Source organism: Hyperolius riggenbachi, chromosome 1, assembly GCF_040937935.1.
Source record: "Hyperolius riggenbachi isolate aHypRig1 chromosome 1, aHypRig1.pri, whole genome shotgun sequence".
Taxonomy (NCBI): Eukaryota; Metazoa; Chordata; class Amphibia; order Anura; family Hyperoliidae; genus Hyperolius; species Hyperolius riggenbachi.
In genome coordinates, this window is record NC_090646.1 from 464,291,678 (window position 1) to 464,304,574 (window position 12,897).

Sequence of the window (12,897 nt, forward strand, 5' to 3'; positions counted from 1 at the left end):
GGGGGGGGGAAGTCTGATCGCCCTGCCACAATCCTGATCTGTGCTGCGGGCTGGAGAGCCCACGCAGCACAGATCAGCCAATACAGCCCTGGTCCTTAAGTGGTTAATACATAAATAAGTTGCTTGAATTCTACGGGTGTGCACATGTATGTCTTGTTTTGTTCCACAGTGGTCTTAAAGGGGGTTGTAAAAAAGTTTAAAAAAATTGCCTAAAAAAGGTGCCCAAGATATACAGTTAGGTTCGTAAATATTTGGACAGAGACAACTTTTTTTTTTTTTCTAATTTTGGTTCTGTACATTACCACAATGAATTTTCAATGAAACAACTCTGATGCAGTTAATGTGCAGACTTTCAGCTTTATTTCAGTGGGGTGAACAAAACTATTGCATAAAATGTGAGGCAACTATAGCATTTTTATTCTTCAGGATCAAACCAGTGCATTGTTCCCCTTCTGCTAGAAGCCGCACCAATGTGCATTGCAACATCACCTCTTTTCCTCTCTGCATTGAACTGTACAAGACAACTCAGCTGCATCCCTAATGATACTATGCCAATTGCTGCAGGTGACAGTTTTGTGTCTCTGCGTGTGCGTCTATGCGTGTGTGTACACATCTTCAAAACCAAAATATAATTGAGTCTCCATGGAGGTCATAATTTGGATTAGCTCTATGGATACACTGGGTAACCTTATCAGTTTATTTTCCCGTCAGACTCACTTTAACTGTTTTTTTGTTTTTGTATTACAGGAGATCTGCCTCAACATCTCCAGGTGATGATAAATCTTCTCCGCTCAGAAGATCGCATCAAACTAGTAAGTCTGTATGGGATCGCTTTCCCTGTGTGAAGGTGGCCTTACATCTAGCGATTTGGCTGTAGGATCAACCATTTTCATTAGATCATTTTATCGAATTGAGAGAGAATTGTGTATGCCCAAACTATGAAAAGTGTCTGATATGATAAATTAACCAGCTTAGTCGATCGAGTAGGATGCAAGATATCGGTCAATCGCACAAGAATCGGCTACTGTATACTTCGATTCTGAATCGATTTTTGCATTCAGAACATGGAGACAAAATCGTTCAGACCGATTAGAGAAGGTGAATTGCATAGGATATCACTTGTATTGTGTGGGTCACTAGTTGATCGACTTTCAATCAACCATACTGAAGTCGATTGGCCAATAAAGTCGATCACTTTGTGGATTGAATCAGAATCGCTTGATCTATGGCTACCTTTATTTTGTCTTGGAGAATTATGATCAATTTTTCTGATTTATTGTAATATTTGACAAATCTGACCAATGTAGAACACACATGTTTAATTTGTATTTTCTGAATTATGGAACAAAATGATTGAAAATTCTGAAAAATTTGCTTGGATCTATAAAGCAATAAATTGACAATCTACCATACACCATTCAATTTTCATAAAAATGTATCCCAATGTTTTATCAAAACACCGCTATCCACTAGTGCTACTTACTACACCACCATGCTGCTGTTGGATCTGAAGCCGGAGTCTAAGAAGCCTCCGGATCTTGAGGCTTCCCTCAGTGTCCTCTGTCCTCCCACTCATGAGTGCTGCCGCCACTCCATGTCGTGGTCACGCACCTCCTCTGCCATCAGCATGGCCACACATGTGCAGTAGCACCCAGCCGCTTGTGCTCCAGCTTACTGCGCATGCATGTGTCTACTCACGTGACTACTGCACAGCTACACTGATGGCAGGGAGGTGCACAGTCCTAATAACATTGCTGACAGTGCATTGTTGCCAATTTTCTAGGGAGCCACGCTCAGCAAAGGAGGACAGCAGAACACGGAGGGCTTTTTCACATTAGACAACGCGTGCAGGAGTCTTTCTCCTGCACGCATTGAATGGCCTGTGGCGTATCCTCGGGATGCTGCGGTGCGACGCAGTCAGCGGCGGTAGCTATTAATTGAACTACACGTGAAAGCGGCGGTTCATTATTCCTGGGTGCGTTGAACCGCAACACACCGAACGCAGCGTCAGGTGTGAAAGGTAAAATGAAAGTCTGTGGACTTTCATTTTACCTTGGTTAACGGACTTTGCGTTAAACCGCAGGAAAAGGGCTCTAGTGTGAAAAAGCCCTAGTGTGAAAGAGCCCTGAGGGAAGCCTAAATAGGATCCTGAAGCTTCCCTCTCTTTCGTTAAGTCTCTTTTTGTACCCAAGCATTGACTCTTATAACCCATCATATTTCTTGGTTTATCGCATCATTTCCCCCTTTTACTATAAATTAAACTGTGAAAATTGTAACCTATTCTTTTCAGACCTTAGTAGAGTGATATTGAGAAGCATGTAGAGGCACACACACAACATGTTTCGGGCGGAGCCTTTCCTCAGGTGTGCTTCTCAATACAGCTGTTTGCTGAAGCCATTTGTGTGCCGTCTCCATTTGTGTTATTTGTACTACATTTGTGCAGGAGTGGTGTACCTGCAGGAGGTGGGCACCGGCACGAGGGTCTATCCATAGGCCTACAAGGTGGGTGACGTTTGAACACTTGAGCTTGGTAGAGTGACCTTTTCTTGTGGATATTGCTGCTGTGTCTTTGCACTATGCAGTTCTGACTGTGCACTTTGGGGTAGAGGTTCTGTAAGGATGTAAGCCTTTCACTTTAGGTATAGCACCACTAAAACTCCCACACTGGAATTACTTAGTGTCTTAACTTCACCAGACTTATTTCTGTTTAGCTTGATGTTATCTTAATGTGACTAGGGAACCATTATTGAGAATGTGGTTTGCTTGCCCAACACCAGCTACAACAGAATTACAACCCTGATCTAATGAAAGAACAGTAGAGAAATACTTATGCCTATTAGGCCCGGTTCACATTAGCAGTGGCCGTCCGGAATCGCCGTGCCGGAGCCGGACCGCTTGCAGAACGGACGGAACGGACGCACGGCATGGCAATGAAAGCCTATGCGTCCGTTCTGCCGGACCGGATCCGGGCCGGATCCGGACTCCGGCGTCCGTTCCAACATGCGCTATTTTTGGGTCCGGCTCCTCCGGCAGCCGTATCCGGGGCGGAGCCGGACTGCACCATCCGGCCAATACAAAGCAATGAGAACCGGAGAGCGCACAACACACTGGCTAAAAATCCGGATGTTCTACCCCACTTCCTATGCGGATTGTTGCGGCGATTTTGGATGGGGACACATGGGCAAGCATTTTGGAGTGGAGCAGCAGTGACTTTACACGAGCTGGAGATGTTGGCAGCATGTCTGAGGTGGAGGTGAGTGCTAAACAGCAGAGGGCCTGATTCCACAGGTCCCCCTTCTGCTGACCTCCCAGACCTCAACATTTTATTTGGTTTGTACTTAACTTTTGCCAAACGGATCCGGATCGCATCCTGATGAACACCTGATGCAACCTGACCGGATCCGGATCGGATCCGGATCAGAACCGTACGGTTCCGATCCGGATCCGGCCAGGTCATCCGGTCCGTTTGGCAGACAACCGCAAGTGTGAACCGGGCCTTACACACATCAGATTATGGTCACCCTTCACAACTGGCAATTGACTGTTCTGTGTGCTACTCTTTGGAGGGAGAGGAGGGTTAATGGGCAAACCAGCAGCATTTGGAAGCTCAGGACAGCAAGGGACACAATACGCTTGTTTGTTATCTAGTAATTTACCACAACAGATTGCTAAAAAAAATTAATTGGGCAGCTAGACATGTGTTAGATTCTTGTCTGAGATGGCCCAAATAGTCATCCCATGTATGAATTATCTAGCATGTGTACAAATGTCACGGTCTTGTGATATCCTGTATTTTTCTGCATATAGGTTTCTCTTTTGATTCCCCAAAACTGGGGGGAAAAAGTGGGTATGCCTTATATACCTAATATATGGTAAATGTTGTGCGCAGGGAGCACAAAACCTAGGTGCGTCTTTTATTCCCGAGCATCTTACCGTATATTCTGAAAATAGGGAAATGATTAAACATTCCTACTTACAGTCTAGTGACAGTCCAACAGATAGGCAGTCACTGTCACCACACTATATGCTGTAGAAGCCATGATAAATGGAATCTTTGTAATGATGATGAAAACATACCGGTACATTCTTAATCAAGTGATGATGTAGAAACTGACTAGCATCTACAGTATAGACTTTTATTGTGATAATACCACACTGAGACATGTATTGGAAATATAAGGAATCAGAATTGTGTGGGGATTTTTCCTTATCTAGCCTTTTTTTTCCCTTGCTGCAAATTCTCTCAACAAAACATGCCTTCTCTTGTGAGGTATTTAGCATACATCCAATGACTGTATATTAAACATTGTAAAAATCTGCTTTTATGTTTGTATGAATCTGATGAATGGTCCATCATTTGTAAATTCCTTTTACAACTAAGGTCCTGCTCTTTCCTTGTGGTTTAGCTATGATTTTAGCCTTTAAGCAGCCATTTTTGAAATTTGTATAACATAAACCCTTGTTTATTTAAGGCTGTCCGACTGGAGAGCAGCTGGTCGGATCGTGTACGTTACATGGTGGTGGTCTACAGTAATGGACGGCAGGACACAGAAGAGAATATCCTGCTAGGTGTAGATTTCACCGATAATGAAAGGTGAGCATTGCACTCCATGCAGAATACAGTTGTATCCTAGTTTTATCCTTCTTTTTGTAACCTTCGCTTGAAATCTTGTGTCAAATTGTGCAAGTACAAACTCCAGACCCCCTTCTAAACAGCTCTGCCCATAGCAACTTATACCAGTCATGGAATTGGCACCTGCACTCCAGAATATATACCTTCTCATAGCCGTAAATCCTTTTGACAGTATGACCTCCAAGAGGACAGTGTTGCTTTCCAAGCAGGACATATGATGACTCATTAAGGTGATAAAGGCACATACACCAAGAACCTAACTTGGGCATGTTCCCTGCTGCAGGACATGCCTCTGTGTCCCACCACCTTTCCCTGCGCCACTCTCTGCTCCCCCCAGCACTGTGCTATCAACCCCCAAAATTGCTGACATGCAGTATGTCGACATCTTGAGGGGGTAGGAGCGGAGAAGCACTCCCTGCTAAACACTCACTGTTACCATTGGACAGCTCTGTCTCTCCCTGGCTGCCCCCCACCTCCCTGCACTCAGTTTTGTGTGAGACACACAGAGCGGAGCTTCCAGCTGCGTAACCCCAAGGGGGTCACAGAATCGAAACTATTGCAGACCACAGGAGCTGCGGGGATTGCGGCTACCTGATCTGGCCAGCCCCCTGGATCAGGTAGCATTGTATTTTTTTTTTTTACTTTAAATCCCCACCTCGGGTTTTCTTTAACCGCTTAAGGACCAGAGGTTTATACCCCCTAGTGACCAGGCCATTTTTTTTTTACAATTCAGCACTTCACAACTTTAACGGTTTATTGCTCAGTCATACAACTTAGCACCTAAATGAATTTTACCCCCTTTTCTTCTCACAAATAGAGCTTTCTTATGGTGGTATGCGATTGCTGCTGCTGCTGCTAGTTTTAGTTCTTTTTAAATTAATAAAAAAAAATGAAATTAAAAAAAAAAAGGGATTAGATTGTGAGGACCTTTGAGGGACAGTTAAGTGATAACACTATACTCTGTGCAGCGCTACGTAAGATGTCAGCACTATATAAATATTTAAATGGATTTTTCCTTAAATAAACAGCCTGCTAGCGGCGATGGCAGGCTGATCACTGGGGCCCGCTGTGTTTACTGACGGGAGCTCGCGCTCATGCGAGCTCCCGTCAAATCTCATTTCTCACAAGATGACGTCATATGGAGTCGCGGAGGAACAACAGAGCCTCTCTGCCGCCACCATCCGGCGTTAGGCGGTCGGCAAGAGGTTAAAGACGAAAGACCCATGTATTGCTATCTTACATCCTATTCCATCCTATTGTTCCAGACCCAAAAACAAAGGGGGAAGTTTCCATACTTTATATGGAAGGTATCCTTTAAATTAATATCCATTCTCAGGAAGTCTAGCAGTTCATCAGCAGTTACAGCAATGTATCACTTTCTCATTGAAGGGATTCATCTGCTCAGTTACTGCACACAGCAGTGCTATGGTATGCAAATGATTCTGGACTGGATGGACACAAATGTAATGCAAATTTTATGCACTTTGCAATTGGGCCAATTTGACTTTTAGAATCAGTTTTCCATGCAGGCCAGAATTATTTGCATCTCATTGACCATTTTTTATCTTTAAAACTGACAAAGTAAAACAGTTTTCTAGCTATGTGGTTATTTTGCAAGGTTTGCATGTTAGTATTAAATTGGTCCCCATCCACATTGCACTTGATATGCACCATCAGAGCCACTCCTATCCTGTTGGAACAATGGTCATGATTCACAAAGCTTTTTCACCCATTTTCCTCTGTTTTCACCTTCTACATGTTATATTTTAAGTTCCCAAAGAGCAAAAATATAATATAATGAAGGTAAGAAAAGTAATATTGAAATGAAGTTAGTCAGGAACAACTTACTTTGAGTGATTATTTTGCTTGTAAATGTGCTGAAAGGTTATTTTTATCAATTAGGTAATAAATAAGTCATTTATGAAAATTTTTGTGAATAGAGCCCAATATACTGAAAGTGTAACGCTGAATTCACAGTGGTGCGCGTTATACTGAATGTGAACTGCAACGGAGACTGGAAATAGACTTTATTACAAAGCCTGCATGCAGCGAGTTAGAATAACACAATCCGTTAAAATGCAGTACTGTAACCAGGCCCATAGAATTTTATGGACAGGAAGTTGATATGCAGAATTATTCTACAACGGAGCGCTGTGAACTAGCATTAATTATTTTTAACGTTTGAAATAAGATTTTGTTGAAGTGTAACCTTATTCTACAGTATTGTACAGATATATATCCACATCAACCACTCTGTTTTTTTTTTCTAGTAAAAGCTGCACTATTGGAATGGTTCTGCACTTATGGAGTGACACCACCATACGCCTTGATGGAGATGGGTACGATTTTTCTTTTTTTGTCACATTATGTTTTTGTATATTTCTATTTATTTCGATTTTGTAATGACTTTGAACGGTTATGGGTTATGGACATAGTCCTCTAAATGGGTTTTGTCTGTCAGTTATGGCTATAGCTTATTTATTGTGGGTGGCATAGTAATTCCATACAGTGCTTTGCTTGTGTACAGCCTGAAACATTCGTAACCTCATTCTGAATTGTGCCCTTTTCTCTTGTAGTAGACTATTAAGACTATGCACAATAATAAACTTAAAGGATGACCTAACTATAGGCTGACTTATGGGGTTGCCAATATATTTGAGAGTATGCTAGCATGCAAGCAAGATATTGACCACCTGTATATTGTGTGTGTGTGTTTGTAATTTGACTTGTATGAAAACGCAAGTCCATGTTCACTGTGACCGTTGCATCCCCTGTAACAGCAGGAACGCAACAAATCGGGAAACCAGCACCACATGTTACCTGTGCGCTGCATCGCATTGCATGTAATTCAATGAAAAGTATGCTTCACTGTAACCCTTAATGCAAGTGTTATGCAGCAACGCATACAGTGCTTTTTATTATTCTGCATTCCCTTATAAGGCAACGCTCCCGCTGCTCTGGGAACAACACATAGGTGGTGCATTGTGGTGTGGTAAACTGCATTAGGAAGCAGCTGTTAGACCGCAACGCACAACTGTGAATGGGGCCTCAGTCATCTGAGTATGATTATAGCCTCAGTGAGAGGCTATTTGTATGCAAATATGATGTTAATTCTATGCATCTTGGAATTGGGCCAACCTTAATCTGCACGGAGTGTGTTTGATAGATCCAATTTCAATTTGCATGCAGTTTGCAATAAATTTACATGCCAGTCTGAAAATGTAGCATCTGATTGACCATTCCCATAACTGAACGATTCATTGGTTATGTTGTAAGCTGCCTTTTCATGTCTGTGGGCAGCTCAACAAGCTTATGTATAATATGTAAGGTGTATCAGCTGACAGGGTGTAAGGCTAGAAACCCACTAGGAGCGATTCCTAATCGTTAGTGTTTTGAAAAATCTCTTGCTAATGCAATGCTATGGGGGATTTTTATAAAATCACATCACTCAAGTGGGATCACACCCATAGCATTACATGAGCAAGAGTTTTCAAAACGCTCAGAAAATCGCTCCTAGTGGGTTTCTGGCCTAAGACGGTTGTAAGAGTGGTTGCATAGTCTGTTAGCTTCACAATTTCACTCATTACATAGCAAATAAGTTGCTGCTTTTTAACTTCTAATCTTCCTTTACTTTCTCTCTCTGTTTAGAGGGTTCAGTGTTCACACTGCTGGAAGAATCCATGTATTTAAACCCGTATCAGTACAAGCCATGTGGTAAGTAAGCGTTGGAGTATCCGTTTAAACTGTGTCATATTGATGTGTGTGCTTATGTTAGATTGTGTTAGTCTAGATGTTGTCATTGTTACCTCATTTCTCACAAGAGAGATAATGTAAAGAGTTGCCATTGACCTTTGAGAGTGACTTCCTGTACACTCACCTACTTGAGAGTGAGTGTAGAGGTGCCATTACTGTGTAGTTCATATTTGAAGGCTCTTCTGTAATGTATTGAGTGACACATCATCAACAGATGGGTCAGCTGAGCTCAGTGAAACACCCCTGCTGTAATCTATTGAGAGGGCATTGGGAACCATGCACAAATACTGCTCACACATTGGGAGGAGGGGGCGGGGGTGCAATCTTATGGCACTTGGATCATTTGCAGTTGGTTTCACTCAAAATTATTATAATTGCCTTAAAGGACACCTGAAGTGACAGCGATATGGAGGCTGACATGCCTATTCCATTTTAAACAATACAAGTTGCCTGGCTGTTGTGCTGATGCACACGCCAGATTAAACTCGGTCGGCGCGGCCAATAACGAGCACCTATGCCAAGAATCCAGCGTGTTTACAGCAGCCCCCTACCCCTCTCAGCTAGCGATCCATCCCGGAAGATCACTCGAGCCAAGCATTGGCCGAGAGCATTGTTCTCCCCATTTGCGACCCTGCCCTCCACGTGACATCACTCCTGCTCCTCTACGCCTCCTCCCCCATATTTAGAACTGAAGGCGTCTGCACAGTATCAGCCCTGCAATGTTGCCCAAGGGATTGAGTCCCAATACCTATTGGGCAACATTATTTGAGCGTGTGTACCAGGCTTTAGCCATATACACAAGTTTGCAGATCAGATATTTCTGACTGAAGTTTAATTGGATTTGCACCATGCTTGTTTCAGGTGGGTGATTCAGACGCTACAGATGGCAGAAAGATTAGCAGGACTGCCAGGCAACTGGTATTGTTTAAAAGGAAACAAATATGGCAATCTCCATCTCGTTCTCGCTTGAGGTGTGCTTTAAAACTACTGCTTGTGCGGGCACCAACTGAGAGAAGATGATTGCCTGATTCAAGTAATGTTTTTGGGTACCTTAGCAAAGATATACTCCTTTGTTTTTTGTTCCAGGTTCCTCAGCACATTCCTCTCTAGGTTTCCTTCAGGGAAATGCTACAGATGGACACACACAGTGGCCAAATCCTATTTAGCAACATTCCCGTGCAGTTCAGCTGTTCTCTTGTTTAGAGGATATAATAAGCAAAAGTAGCATATATATATATATATATATATATATATATATATATATATATATATCTGTACTGAAACATGGTTGTTCAGTAATGCACAGTAAGGCTGTGTTCCCACTTGCGCCTAATCACTTTGGCCAGCAGTAACAGACGGTGTAGCCCGGGGTATGCTATATGGTGAACGATTCCGCCTGTCTGGGATTATCGCAGACGGCACAGAAGTATGGCCCGCTTACTGCCACGGAACCCACAGATCCACTGCAGAGTGACAAGTGTGAACAGCTCCTATTTATACAGCCATTCACTGTCAGTTTAGCGATGAGCGGAGAACGGGCAAAAAATATTCATTCTCAACTTAAAGGGACACTTAAGTCAAACAAAAAAAATGAGTTTTACTCACCTGGGGCTTCCAATAGCCCACTGCAGCTGTCCGGTGCCCTCGCCATCTTCCTCCGATCCTCCTGGCCCCGCCGGCAGCCACTTCCTGTTTCAGTGACAGGAGCTGACAGGCTGGGGACGCGAGTGATTCTTCGCGTTCCCAGACACATTAGCACCCTCTATGCTGCTATATGGTATATGATATGTGCTCTAGCAGCATAGATGGCACTATTGTGGCCAGGAACGTGAAGAATCACTCGCGTCCCCAGCCTGTCAGCTCCTGTCACCGAAACAGGAAGTGGCTGCCGGCGGGGCCAGGAGGATCGGAGGGAGATGGCGAGGGCACCAGACAGCTGCAGTGGGCTATTGGAAGCCCCAGTTGAGTAAAACTCATTTTTTTTGTTTGACTTAAGTGTCCCTTTAAGTGGGAACACAGCCTAAAAGCCCAGTGACTGAGAAGTAATTGTAGATAATGGAGAAAAAATGGCTTTTTTACTGTACATACCAGATATACCTAAAATATATAATTATTATTGTTCATTGTATTTATAAAGCGCCAACATATTACCCAGCGCTGGACAATAAATGGGGATAGATACAATGTTAACAGGGGTGGCCAGACGGAAAGGTAGCACACAGTTATGCAATATACAACATAGCACAAGGTTATGCACGCAAATGCAGTATAAGATAAATGATCATCCCATTTTACAGAGACCCAGTAATTCAAGTCTCAGTTAGACCATGGGAAAGGTGTCATTGGTGGGGGATCACAAGATCAAGGACACACAGGGGCTGAGGGGGACCCTGCCATTGTACCCACCATTCTACCTACTATAACAATTGTACACCTGTATATTACTGGAAAGTTGCCCAAGTGAATAGGCCATTCAACAATCAAAACAGACTGTATAGTAATGGTTAATAGTTAACAGTATGTAAAGCATTCATTTTACAATTATACACTGCTGCTGTGTACCCGATCAATGTTTCAGCACTTCCTTATAATGTTATAGAGAAGGGAAGGGATAGTGCTACTGAAAAGGTAATATCACTGAAATGTTGTATTCATTCTAATTGTATTCAATTGCCATCACTTCAAGATATCTTGAACATAAAAGGAGGTGCTTGGCACAGTGACAAATTCACACGAAACCCCAAAGGTATACTGAAATTGTTTCATTCTGATTTTCTAGCGACAATCAGCCACATTCTGTTTGTCATTCTGATAAGTGAATTATTTAAGCTGAGCCCTACAAGGCTGCTGAACAGTAGAAGTTACTTTCTATAGATATAAGTAAATTATCCTGATATGATTCGGCTACATAACAAGGAGTGACACACAAAATGGTGCTTTTCGATGATGTTCTGTAATATTGTTTTATTTATGTTTTGATGCCGTTGGGGTAGTGATTGCCCATTCAAGTCTTGTCTTTGTGATCTGTAATAGGTCTGCACTTCAGGTCCTGCACAAGACCTGTGAGGTTGCCCGGCGCTACAACTACTTCCCTGGAGGGCTGGCTCTTGTGTGGGCTTCATACTACGAGAGCTGTATCAGCTCTGAGCAGAGCTGCATCAATGAGTGGAACACCATGCAAGACCTGGAGTCCACCCGCCCGGACTCCCCTACCCTCTTCACAGAGAAGTTAGTATGCTCATGTCTATAAATATTGGCATAAAACACTTTCTGCGCATTTCCAGTATTTACATAGCTCTAGCATATATAACATTTGACTAAGTACATGGAGCTATTCAAATTTGCACTTGTCTCTAGAGCTCAGATTTCCACATGTGAGATTCACATACAGAGTTTTCAGTTTGATCAGATCATCCTAACTTATTATACTCCCTTCACACAATTGGCAGCCACATGTTTACTATCATAGGGACAGTGGGTGAAGATGATGTAAGCTCAAGTGGTCACGTTTGTTTTTAGAATTTTAAGTAGTGTGAACCATGTTTTATACAAATATTTTGCAGACATAAAATAAAGAATATACCGTAAGCACATGTAGACGCTCCGGTTGATTGTTTAAAAGTTGAATATCATCCTAACTTATGTTTTTGGATTGCAAAAAAAACCAAAACGGACTATCCAAAAACATACGGATAAGTTTATTGGCTCCCCCTAAAAAAATTGGCCCTAGACTACAGTACTTACACTACATAATATAGACATATGGCAATGGTAGGGATAAGATTGTGAGCTCCTTTGAGGGACAGTTAGTGACAAGATATATATATATATATATATATATATATATATATATATATATATATATATATATATATATATATATATATATATACTGTACAGCGCTGCGTAATATGTCGGCGCTATATAAATACTAAATAATAATAATAATAATACTTAGAAGAAGCCGCACACGTGCAAACATGGGGACAACACACAAAAACCATACGGTTAGTGTTCTTATTGGCATTTATATGCAGGACCTTAGAGCCACAAGGAAGGACAAATGGTTTTTACCTTGCTTTCCTGTATGTATATAATTTACCCTGCTTCCCTATAACAATTAGCCACATCATTTAGACCAATGATCGCAGAAGTAAATCATTATCTTGTTACAGAAGTGAGGGAGGGTGTATTGGGCAGCAAGTGAACAGTCATATCTCTGGCGTGTACCTGCAGCAAAAAAAGCATTAAAATGAACTACTTACCTCAGTAGTGGGAAGCATCTTGGTAGTCCAGAGGCTTCCCCATCCTCCTTGACCCCACTGATCCAGCCATGGGACCCTCCAAACATATTCAACAAGGACTTGTTGGATGTATGCTGTCATGGTCAGGCTTCCATCCATATTTGAGAGCAGCCGCACTGCACAGGAGCAAGTACAGCTCACGCCTGCATAGTTACACAGAGCCACTTATGCACGGCTTTTTCCTCCATACATGAGTTCTATGCTACT

The 12,897-nt window shown here is 42.4% G+C and overlaps 1 protein-coding gene across 2 annotated transcripts in view; it reads left to right on the forward strand.

Annotated features, from left to right (window-relative positions):
- The window catches only part of SSH1 (slingshot protein phosphatase 1), a 103,172-nt gene that overhangs the window by 40,167 nt on the left and 50,108 nt on the right, over nucleotides 1-12,897 (forward strand). For both annotated transcript variants that reach the window (XM_068239583.1, XM_068239592.1), the window contains 5 exons: nucleotides 748-812; nucleotides 4,473-4,594; nucleotides 6,904-6,972; nucleotides 8,282-8,347; nucleotides 11,420-11,614. In XM_068239583.1, coding sequence (XP_068095684.1) covers nucleotides 748-812; nucleotides 4,473-4,594; nucleotides 6,904-6,972; nucleotides 8,282-8,347; nucleotides 11,420-11,614 — 517 coding nt within the window. The remainder of the gene's footprint in view (nucleotides 1-747; nucleotides 813-4,472; nucleotides 4,595-6,903; nucleotides 6,973-8,281; nucleotides 8,348-11,419; nucleotides 11,615-12,897) is intronic.